We start from the raw sequence: 10,972 nt of genomic DNA on the forward strand, positions 1-10,972 counted from the left end.
TTTAACATCTTGACCATGTTCTGTTATAATATCCACCCGGCACAGCCAGAAGAGGACTGGCCACCCCTCATAGCCTGGTTCCTCTCTAGGTTTCTTCCTAGGTTTTTGGCCTTTCTCAGGAGTTTTTCCTAGGGAGTTTTTCCCAGCCACCGTGCTTCTTTCACATGCATTGCTTGCTGTTTGGGGTTTTAGGCTGGGTTTCTGTACAGCACTTTGAGATTTCAGCTGATGTACGAAGGGCTATATAAATAAATTTGATTTGATATGAAATTTGATTTAACCATGTTTGAACTTTTAGGAAAGGTTTTTTAAAGTAATGAAATACCAATAAAAAAAATGTTGTTGTCAAGTTACTTAAATGGGCTGAGAATGTTCCAAAGCCAAGCAACTATCCTGCACCATTCCCAGAAAGTTGTGGGAAGGTTGTATGCAAAATAACCATAGGACAACCATGCTATCATCAAGCTCTAAGAATCTTATGGTTTTTCGAACATTATTTGCTAGTTGGGCAATGCGTTTTCTTCAGGAATTACCTGCAGAACTCATCTCAATAAGTAAGACTGAGGAGAGTGTCTCAACAGTGAAATGCATGGGCTGGTGTCTCGAGATGGCACGTTACCGCTCACTGTTTTGGGCACTGAGGCCAATTGCAAATGGGAAACCTGGCAAAGGACCCATGGTTGTCTCCTCTCCTGTGTGTGAGATGCAGCCTGCCATAGAGAGGCTGTTAGCTAAACTAATTCAATCATAGGCTGCCCAGCTAGCACATTTGGTTCCTTGGATGTTGTGGAAACGTACGTTTTTGGTTTCCCATTGGTTCTGGGAACGAAGTCACACGTTTCCTGACATATAAAACTGAGCATTTTTTAAAGGTTTGAGAACATGAAAATGAATTTGCTTAGATATTTCAAAGATATTGCAAAGATATTTCTTTTTTTATTGGGGCATGGTGTTGGTGAGATTCGAACTTATGTTCTCTACCTATGGAATTAGTCCACTGCACCACCAGGACAGAGCTAGCATGCCATGTTTTTTTTTAAATCATTCAAGGCTGTTCATTTTAGTCTATACAAATCCCAATTTAACAGAAACAAGCACTCATTAAGATCAGGTGTGGCCAATTAGTGGGTGCGGCCAACACACCTGAACACGCTGAACAAGATAGAGGATAGAATTTTGTTGATGCTGAGAAAGGAATGTATGTTTTTAAATAACATTCTTAGAACGTTTTCTTGTGGGTTTTTTTATGGAAAGTTTTCTTAATGTTCTGAGAACATGACTTTAAATATAACCATGAGGAAACCTGTAGAAAATGTTATGATGAAGTACTGAAATTCTCACCTAAGAAACATATGGTTCTCAGAATATTATGTGCTAGCTGGGTATCCTGCACCATTCCTAGAACATTGTGGGAAGGTTGTATGCAAAATAACCATAGGAGAATCACGCTTTCACCAAACTTTAAGAAACATATGGTTCTCAGAACATTATGTGCTAGCTGGGCGTATTGTTATCAAACTTTTAACATTATACATAAATTCTGTCCACTAGGATTCTCTCAGAGTCAATACTATTGATTGTATAATTCCCCACATCAGCAATGACAAGATTTAGGTTTGGTTTGAAGACAATCCAAATTCGATAGGAGCGGAAATAAAATGATAGATGTTGAATTAGCACCAGGCTCAGTTACATAAATTATTCTAACCACAATGTCCTTGTCTGTAGGTTTTCATTTTGATATTGAAGGATTGTCGTGTGACTGACTTCAGCACAATTAGCCTAACTTAATCAAATTAACACTATTTGTTTGTTATGTTAAATCAATTTATTTAGAAAATATTAAATTTATAAACAGACCTTTTCGATATTTTGACAAACCTGATTTACAGTTGACAGTTACAGACTTAAGACAAAGCACTGACATCTTTTCTTTTAATAACACATATATTATAGTATATACAGTGCACCAACCAAAGACCTAAATCTGAAGTGTTCTGAAGTGTACATTTGAAATCAGGTTGCAATACAAAGTAGGATACAGGCTCTGATCTTCATGGTGTGGTTACCTGTGACATTTTAAGCTGTTTCCAGGCATCATTCAGAGCATTTTCGAAGATGCTTTGTCAGGCAAGCACTATAATTTTCATTTCACAAAAATCCCCTCAATCCCTTTAAGGTGAGCATAAATGGATGACCTGCATCGAGCCATTCTCAGAAAACATAACACCATTAGAGTGACTAGAATTACTGTACTAAGCGCTGGCATCAGTGCAACGTCAGCCATTGATATTCTAGGAAATAAACACGAATACAAAGTGTTGAACATAGACACATTGAATTTCCAGGATTAAAACCATAACATTTTAAGGTAAAGTATAAATCTGGCCTTAAGTATACATGTAGCTTCCTCGGGTCGTTGCTGTGAAAGTCAATTTACCAGGTAAAATAAGGGTGAATAAATAAGAGCAGAGCCAGGAACGTTGAATGGAGCAGCACATAAACACGTACACTAAGAAGCTTTATCTAAGACGACTCAAAAACCTGAGATTCTCCTCGATACTGTCAGGAAACATACTGGGCTGGCAGTTGAGTTCTGTTGGTTTTTGGAATGTAATTTTCAAACCACATGCAAACTGTAAATGAAACGCATTTAAATTCCCAACAATTTTGGGGGGAAATATCTTAAATTGCTAGGCATAAACAAAACATTCTTGGAGATATTAAATGCAATGAAGACACACACAGACAGACAGAGTCATTGTCATAATCATAGTCATAAAACGTTTACACAGGCAGCCCAATTCTGATTGTTTGCCCAGTTATAGGTCAAAAGATCAATTAGTGGAAAAAGATAAAAATTGGATTGCCTGTGTTCGAGTGAAGACACAGACAACATATCAGATACACTATGGAGCTCTTGTAGCATTATATCCAACCACCTGCATGGTCACAGTTATACGAGAGTCTGAAATGGCCTGGGCTCCACCAGACTATTAGACATGTTTCTCAGATCAGCCACAGAGTGGACCGCCCTGTAGCCTAGAAGAGAGAGTGTATCATTGCACAGAGTCTGCAAAGTCCTCACTATATCAAACCCTAGTCTCAGCCTCCAGCTCTCTGCTGTGTTTTTGGAGTCTCTGGTGGTGGAGTACTTATAGTTCCACTCGGATGTAGGAGGCGCGCTGTTGTTGGTGTTCTGTGCGATCCACGAGTGCACGCTTTCATCCATCTCCAACCCCACAAACCTGTAGATCTCCTGAGCCTTCTCCTTGGGGTTGAGGGCCAGGTCCTCGTAGCGCACCAAGAGGTAGCGTCCACGCAGCCACGCCGGCCTCTGCAGCCCTGTCTCTGCCGAGTCTGCCATGTCCCTGCAGGTGCTGGTGATCTGAGCTAGGTCTACGTAGCGCGGCTGCCTGCCTGTAGCATTCCAGATCTTCCAGGCACGAAACTGCTCAGAGAATGCCATCATGCGCGAGGCCAGGATGGCTCTGGGGTCGCGCACCAGGTGAACGATCCTCAGGTCTAGCCGTGGGTCCTCGGTCAGGGTGCGCAGGTCCCCCACCTCAGGGACACGCACTGTCTTGATGGCCACGTGACCCCGTGACAGACACGCAATGGAGGCCAGGGTGAGGTTCAGCGCCCCGCACTTCTTGGGGCACCAGGTCTCATCAGGCTGACTCCCAGAGGCCGAGGCCCCCTCACCACCCTCGGGGCACACAGGGGGGGAGCAGAGAGCTCGGCTGGAACTCCGGCGGAAGAAGGACCCAGTGACGTGGTCCTGGGGCTCAGGGCGGATGTAGTTCTCCAGGAAGCGTAGATCACAGGTGTAGAGGTTGAGGAGGAGGTCCCTGTAGGCCCCCAGCAGGGCCCGGCGGTCCAGGGCCCGACGCAGTCTGCCACTGGAGTTGGTGAAGGCCTGCTGGACGTGGTAGAGGGGCTCGAACGCATAGAAGATGGCCGGATGCTGGTTGAAGAGCTGACCGGTGAAGGAGGAGCCGCTGCGGGTGGTGGCGAACAGGAGGATGTGGCGCCGGGAGGCCATGGCCGATGTTTCCATGGGCAACGTGTTGTTCTCACACAGAGCTCTCCACCTGGAGTCTAGAAGGACAAGGGGACAAGGAGAGGATATCTGTACCCATGTAATACACATAGTAGCCTATTGTACTGTGATAGTTGCAATAACTACAGTAGCTGCATATGCTTCTAGAATATGATACAGTTGATTAAGTATTAAAAAAGTATATATACAACAGTATGGGTCTTAGTTGACTTATTTAGAGGGCAACTTCATGATTGTTCTTTATTTTACTACTTTATGAATACAACTTTTAATATTAATTGGTTGACTTTCATACAATTTCAGACAAACATGTTCTGCAACCAATCCTAAGCTCTTGGCACATGGACACGTGGAATGAAAGAAGCTTATAAAAGTAAAATAGAATCCAGTATCATCATCATAACAGAGGACTAAGAAAAACCAACTGAAGACTCTATCCAGCCAATTTGCTTAAATAATTCAGAAAGTAGGCTAAACATGCATGAGTAAGATGCTTGTCTGCCGATGTTTACCCAAGGACTGGTGAAATGTCTCCTCTCTAAATATAGAGCGGATTGCTAACGTGTAATTACTGCTGATGAGGAGTTGATTGCAAAGGGGTCGTTACTTTTATCTGGAGACGAGCTTGACGAAAGGCGTATACAGCCACCCCGCGAAAGCTGATTAATGAGGATAAACTGGTGGATAATTGTCAAATGAATAAAAATGAATCACAGATATTACATCTCTCTCATCCTCTCCTCCATGAAAAGGGGAATTCCCTTGGGTAAGGATTAGCTTACTATTTGCTCTCTCCCTCTGCTCCTCGAGAGTCACTGACTAATGACCCCACGCAAACAAACTTTCTTCCCGTATGAATACCACATAAGGGTTTTATGTGGGAAAAATTTCACAAACTCAAACTTGTGAACCCTGAATGTATATACTCAATTAGTCGGTTTTTGAAATATATTATCAAGCAATTGTAAAATAAAATGTCTATGTATGCCCTCTACTGGTCGCATTTAAAGTGACTGCTGGCCATCAGTTGAGTCTTGTACAAGTTATTGCTACTATGTCTAATCAGTGGTGGTCAGTGCCGTTTAAGATGAGGGAGGACCATTTTTTTTTAATGAGCATGGCCTTATTTCTATTACAGCATATTGGATGATTGTCATTCATATTCCATTCACCCAGTTCAATGTAACATTGATAGGCTTAGGCTACTACATGATACTCAACATGTTCCCTGTACCCATCATGAGTTTGCTACAACCTAGCCTATGGATTAAAGTTTACAATGTAGTGGCACACAGGTCGAGAGGAAAAAGATTTTAGGTGACAGACAGTGACACATGGACATACAGTGACACATTCAATACCAAGTTACACACTCTTGCCTGTACCTAGCTGATCAGGAGTATAATCATTAGTCCAGCAGTTGCAAAAGGAGAGTTTCTATTGGACAAATTCAGGTATCCCCGTTTCATTCTGTTTGCTTCCGTTTAAGAAACATTTTTCAACAGAATCCTTTCACCTTTTCCCTTTGCTTGTGGACTTCAATGCACAGCACATCAGCTGTCTGACGGCCAGGCAAAAAAGCCTTTCCAAGCCAAACCTTCATATCATAACCGCTACAGACAGCCTACATTGTTGTCACCATATTAGCTAAAGTAACATCATAGTCAACATAGCTAATAGAATTAACGCGTTAGTAAACCCGCTACAATCGTGTAGTGCAGTATACAGTCAGTAAGCCATTTAGTAGTTATACCGGTGGGACCCGGTGGCAACAAATTAGTAAAACCAAAAGCTTACCTTGACTTGGAAGAGTTCCAGTGTTGGATAGTCATAGCCAGCAAGCTAACATAGCATCCCTCTGTTTGAGCAGGGTGTTTGAGTAGGCTAAACTACAGTAGCTAGCTGCATTTGCTACGTAAATAAGTGAAAGTAAAAAAAATATATCTCACTTGCTCCTCCTTCATTTTTGAATTAATTAATTTGTTCAAAACTGTTCAGCTATTGTCTCTCTCTCTTTGAGTCAACTACTCACCACATTTTATGCAGTGCTAGCTAGCTGTAGCTTATGCTTTCAGTACTAGATTCATTCTCTGATCCTTTGATTCGGTGGACAACATGTCAGTTCATGCTGCAAGAGCTCTAGGTTGGAGGATGTCCTCCGGAAGTTGTCATAATTACTGTGAAAGTCTATGGAAGGGGGTGAGAACCATGAGCCTCCTAGGTTTTGTATTGAAGTCAATGTACACAGAGGAGGACAGAAGCTAGCTAGCTGTCCTCCGACTACACCATGGTGCTACCCTACAAAGTTGTTGAGGCTCCTATAGACCTTGTGAATGTGAATATATTTTGTGTAGTTTTATCTATATAAAATATATTTTCTTAAATGAAATTCACTGTGGAGGATGGTCCTCCCCTTCCTCCTCTGAGGAGCCTCCACTAGTCTAGCTACATAATAGAGGTATCAGTTTAAACCCTACCAGTTACTGAGCAAGACTAGAACACAGTCTCAATGAAAATTCTACTTTAATTAAAGAACAAAATACATACAGTCGAATGTACAGCTACTTCTGTTTGTTGCTCAGTCTTGTTATGTGCTTTGCAAATAGAGCCTTACCTCTGGGCTGTTGGCTCTCACAGCGGTAGACACACTAAGTACATACAGTACAATGCATGCTCCCATGTGTGCTCCCTAAGCCATATATACAGTCCAGCCACTTTGTGCTTGTTCTGTATTAGTGGTTACATGCTTGGCACTGATATGCCTATACCTTTGGGCAGCTGGCTCTGGCAGTGGTAGACACACACAAAGTAGGCTAGAACATACAGCAGAATGTGTGCTCCCTAAGCCATATACTAGTATAGCCACTTTGTGCTTGTTTTTCTGAGTTAGTGGGGACATGCTTGGCAGAGTTTTGACCCCACCTTTGGGCTGTGGGCTCTGGCAATGTAAGACTCCTCAGTAGACACAGAAAGTAGATACACTGGAATGTGTGCTCCCTAAGCCATGTAGAGTACAGCCAATTGTGCTTGTTGTTGTGCATTAGTGGTTTCATGCTTGAGTTTTCTCTTACCTTTGGGCTGTCGGTTTTGACAGTGGTAGACGCCACCGTGGCAGGGCCCGGACAGGGAGTCTCTCAGGGTGCGGATGGCTGTGTACTGGACCCCCAGAGAGGCACACACCAGCAGCAGCACTGTCTTCCAGGAGCACTCCATGCTGCGTCCTCCTCCGGCCTTACATCCTTCACGCTGCAGCCACCAGGGGAAACACAGAGAGGTGACACTCCTCACACATTGTCCTCAGGGAGAACAAGAGCGATGCAGAAGAGTAGTCCTCTGGGATTTTAACTTTCTGCAGACATTCTGACCAGAGCAGGAAAGAAAAAAATATTTTACGAGCAGCTTTTTTTCTTCTTCGTAACGTTGCAAAAATCAGAAACTTTATGTAAAAAAAGTATGCAGAAAATGTATCCACGCCTTTGTCACAGATTAAACTACTGCAATGCTCTACTATCCGGCTACCTGGGTAAGGCACTAACTAAACTTCAGCTAGTGCAAAATATGGCTGCTATAACCTTGACTAAACTCAAAAGTGTGATCATATTACTCCAGTGTTAGCTTCTCTACACTGGCCTCCTGTTAATTCTAGGGCTGATTTCAAGGTTTTACTGTTAACCTACAAAGAATTACATGGACTTGCTCCTATTTACAGTGCCTTCAGGAAGTATTCACACCCCTTGACTTTTTCCTCATATTTGTTGTGTTAACAAAAAAAATCTTTGATTTTGAATCACTGGCTTACACACAATAACCCATAATGTCAAAGTGAATTATGTTTTTAGGAATTTTTCCAAATTAATTCAAATCAAAAGCTAAAATGTCTTGAGTCAATAAGTATTCAACCCTTTTGTTTTACATTTTTTTGTCAATTTTTATTTAACCTTTATTTAACTAGGCAAGTCAGTTAAGAATAAATGATTTTTTTACAATGACTGCCTACACTGGCCAAACCTGGACGATGCTGAGCCAACTGTGCGCCGCGCTATGGGACTCCCAATCACAGCCGGTTGTGAGATATTGTTATGGCTAGACTAAATAAGTTCTGGAGTAAAAATGTGCTTAGCAAGTCACACAGTAAGTTGCATAGACTAAGTGTGCAATAATAGTGTTTAGCATAATTTTGGAATGACTACGTCATCTCTGTACCCCACACATACAATTATCTGTAAGGTCCCTCAGTCGAGCAGTGAATATCAAACACAGATTCAACCACAAAGACCAGGGATGTTTTCCAATGCCTCGCAAAGAAGGGCACCTATTGGTAGATGGGTAAAAATAAAAAAAGCAGACATTAAGTATCCCTTTGAGCATGGGGAAGTTATCAATTACACTTTGGATGGTGTATCAATACACCCAGTCACTACAAAGATACAGGCATCCTTCCTAACTCAGTGGCCGGAGAGGAAGGAAATAGCTCAGGGATTTCACCATGAGGCCAATGGTGACTTTAAAACAGTTACAGTGTTTAAGTTATAATTGAAATGTAATGTAACTTGCAATGTAGGATATTAGTCCAGTTTAAAAACAATAAATCAAATCAAATTTGTCTCATGCTCGAATACAACAGTGAAATGCTTACTGACAAGCCCTTAACCAACGATGCAGTTTTAAGAAAATACCAAAAAAATCTAGTTAAAAAAAGTAAGAGATAAGAAAAACAAATAATTAAAGAGCAGCAGTAAATAACAACAGCGGGGCTATATACAGGGGGTACCAGCAGTGGCGGTTCTAGACCATTTCAACGGGGGGGGGGGGGGGGGGGACAAGCTGGGGCCAGTTGTACTGTTAGAGGGGTCAGTTACATTAGACATTATTGTTGTCATATCGTTTTGCATGTGGTACGATACTGTTGTGTTCCGCCTAAAGCCGTCCCTCTAGAAAATATGTGGGTTAAATTAGTGTTCTGCGTTGCCACTGTCTAATAATGGATGTAAAAAAAGAACGATAGCAAAAATGTGTTATGTAAAAAGTATTTCATACTCCACATTTAGGGGGGCCACAAGGGGGTCCAAAATTGTTGTCACAGGGGCACTGGCCCATCTGCCCCCCCAGAGCCGCTAGTGGGTACCAGTACAATGTCAATGTGTCAATGTGCGGGGGCACTGGTGTCGAGGTAGTTGAGATAATTTTGGACACGCAAGTAGGGTTGTTAAAGTGGCTATGCATAGTGTGGGGGGGGGGTGCAAATAGTCTGGCTAGCCATTTGATTAGCTGTTCAGGAGTCTTATGGCTTGGGGGTAGAAGCTGTTTAGAAGCCTTTTGGACCTAGACTTGGGGCTCTGGTACCGCTTGCCGTGCAGTAGCAGAGAGAACAGTCTATGACCAGGGTGGCTGGAGTCTTTGATGATTTTTAGAGCCTTCCTCTGACACCACCTGGTATAGAGGTCCTGGATGGCAGGAAGCTTGGCCCCGGTGATGTACTGGGCCGTACACACTACCCTCTGTAGTGTCTTGCGGTCGGAGGCCGAGCAGTTGCCATACCAGGCAGTGATGCAACCCGTCATGATGCTCTCCATGGTGCAGCTGTAAATTCTTTTGAGGATCTGAGGACCCATGCCAAATATTTGCAGTCTCCTGAGGGGGAATAGGTTTTGTCGTACCCTCTTTATGACTGTCTTGGTGTGCTTGAACCATGTTAGTTTGTTGTTGATGTGGACGCCAAGGAACTTGAAGCTTTCAACCTGCTCCACTACAGCCCCGTCGATGAGAATGGGGGCGTGCTTGGTCCTCCTTTTCCTGTAGTCCACAATCATCTCCTTTGTCTTGATCACGTTGAGGGAGAAATTGTTGTCCTTTCACCACATGGTCAGGTCTCTGACCTCCTCCCTATAGGCTGTCTCATCGTTGTCGGTGATCAGGCCTACCACTGTTGTGTCATCAGCAAACTTAATGATGGTGTTGGAGTTGTGCCTGGCCATGCAGTCATGAATGAACAGGGAGTACAGAAGGGGACTGAGTACGCACCCCTGAGGGGCCCCCGTGTTGAGGATCAGTGTGGCGGATGTGTTGTTGCCTACCCTTACCACCTGGGGGCGGCCCATCAGGAAGTCTAGGATCCAGTTGCAGAGGGATCTCTTTAGTCCCAGGGTCCTTAGCTTAGTGATGAGCTTTGAGGGCACTATGGTGTTGAACGCTGAGCTGTAGTCAATGAATAGCATTCTCACATAGGTGTTCCTTTTGTCCAGGTGGGAAAGGGCAGTGTGAAGTGCAATAGAGATTGCATCATCTGTGGATCTGTTGGTGCGGTATGCAAATTGGAGTGGGCCTAGGGTTTCTGGGATAATGGTGTTTCAAAGCATTTCATGGCTACAGAAGTGAGTGCTACGGGTCAGTAGTCATTTAGGCAGGTTAACTTAGTGTTCTTGGGCACAGGGACTATGGTGGTCTGCTTGAAACATGTTGGTATTACAGACTTGTGAATGTTGACCTGTTTAAAGGTCTTACTCACATCGGCTGTGGAGAGCGTGATCACACAGTCATCCGGAACAGTTGGTGCTCTCATGCATGTTTCAGTGTTACTTGCCTCGAAGTGAGCATAGAAGTTATTTAGCTCGTCTGGTAGGCTCGTGTCACTGGGTAGCTCTTGGCTGTGCTTCCCTTTGTAGTCTGTAATAGTTTGCAAGCCCTGCCACATCCGACAAGCGTCGGAGCCGGTGTAGTACGATTAAAAATAGCCAAATAATTTTTTTCAAGCAACAAAGAAGTTACAATCAGTTGTTTGCATCATTTCTTGTTTTGTATCTCATGAAAGAGAAAAGAAACAGAGAAATGTGGTTTTAAAACTGATCTTGTTTCAAATAAATATTTTATAAATAAGAGAAAACAGACGATGGATCAACAACATTGTAGTTA

The 10,972-nt window shown here is 43.1% G+C and overlaps 1 protein-coding gene across 1 annotated transcript; it reads right to left on the minus strand.

Annotated features, from left to right (window-relative positions):
* Window positions 1–1,809: 1,809 nt before the first annotated feature.
* Window positions 1,810–7,276, minus strand: LOC115197386 (carbohydrate sulfotransferase 1-like). The gene is made up of 2 exons (XM_029758837.1): window positions 7,135–7,276; window positions 1,810–4,101 (listed from the first exon to the last, which is right to left on the minus strand). Exons 1-2 carry the CDS (start codon window positions 7,274–7,276, stop codon window positions 2,957–2,959), a joined length of 1,287 nt encoding a protein of 428 aa, XP_029614697.1. The 3' UTR covers window positions 1,810–2,956.
* Window positions 7,277–10,972: the final 3,696 nt, after the last annotated feature.

The sequence above is a fragment of the Salmo trutta genome, chromosome 7 (genome assembly GCF_901001165.1).
Source record: "Salmo trutta chromosome 7, fSalTru1.1, whole genome shotgun sequence".
Lineage (NCBI taxonomy): Eukaryota > Metazoa > Chordata > Actinopteri > Salmoniformes > Salmonidae > Salmo > Salmo trutta.

Coding starts and splice junctions, on each gene's coding strand:
- LOC115197386 (XM_029758837.1), bottom strand. CDS start 7,276: ATGGAGTGCTCCTGGAAGACAGTGCTGCTGCTGGTGTGTGCCTCTCTG. Junction 4,102..7,134: donor TCAAAACCGACAGCCCAAAG/GTAAGAGAAAAC, acceptor TTGTCCTTCTAG/ACTCCAGGTGGAGAGCTCTG.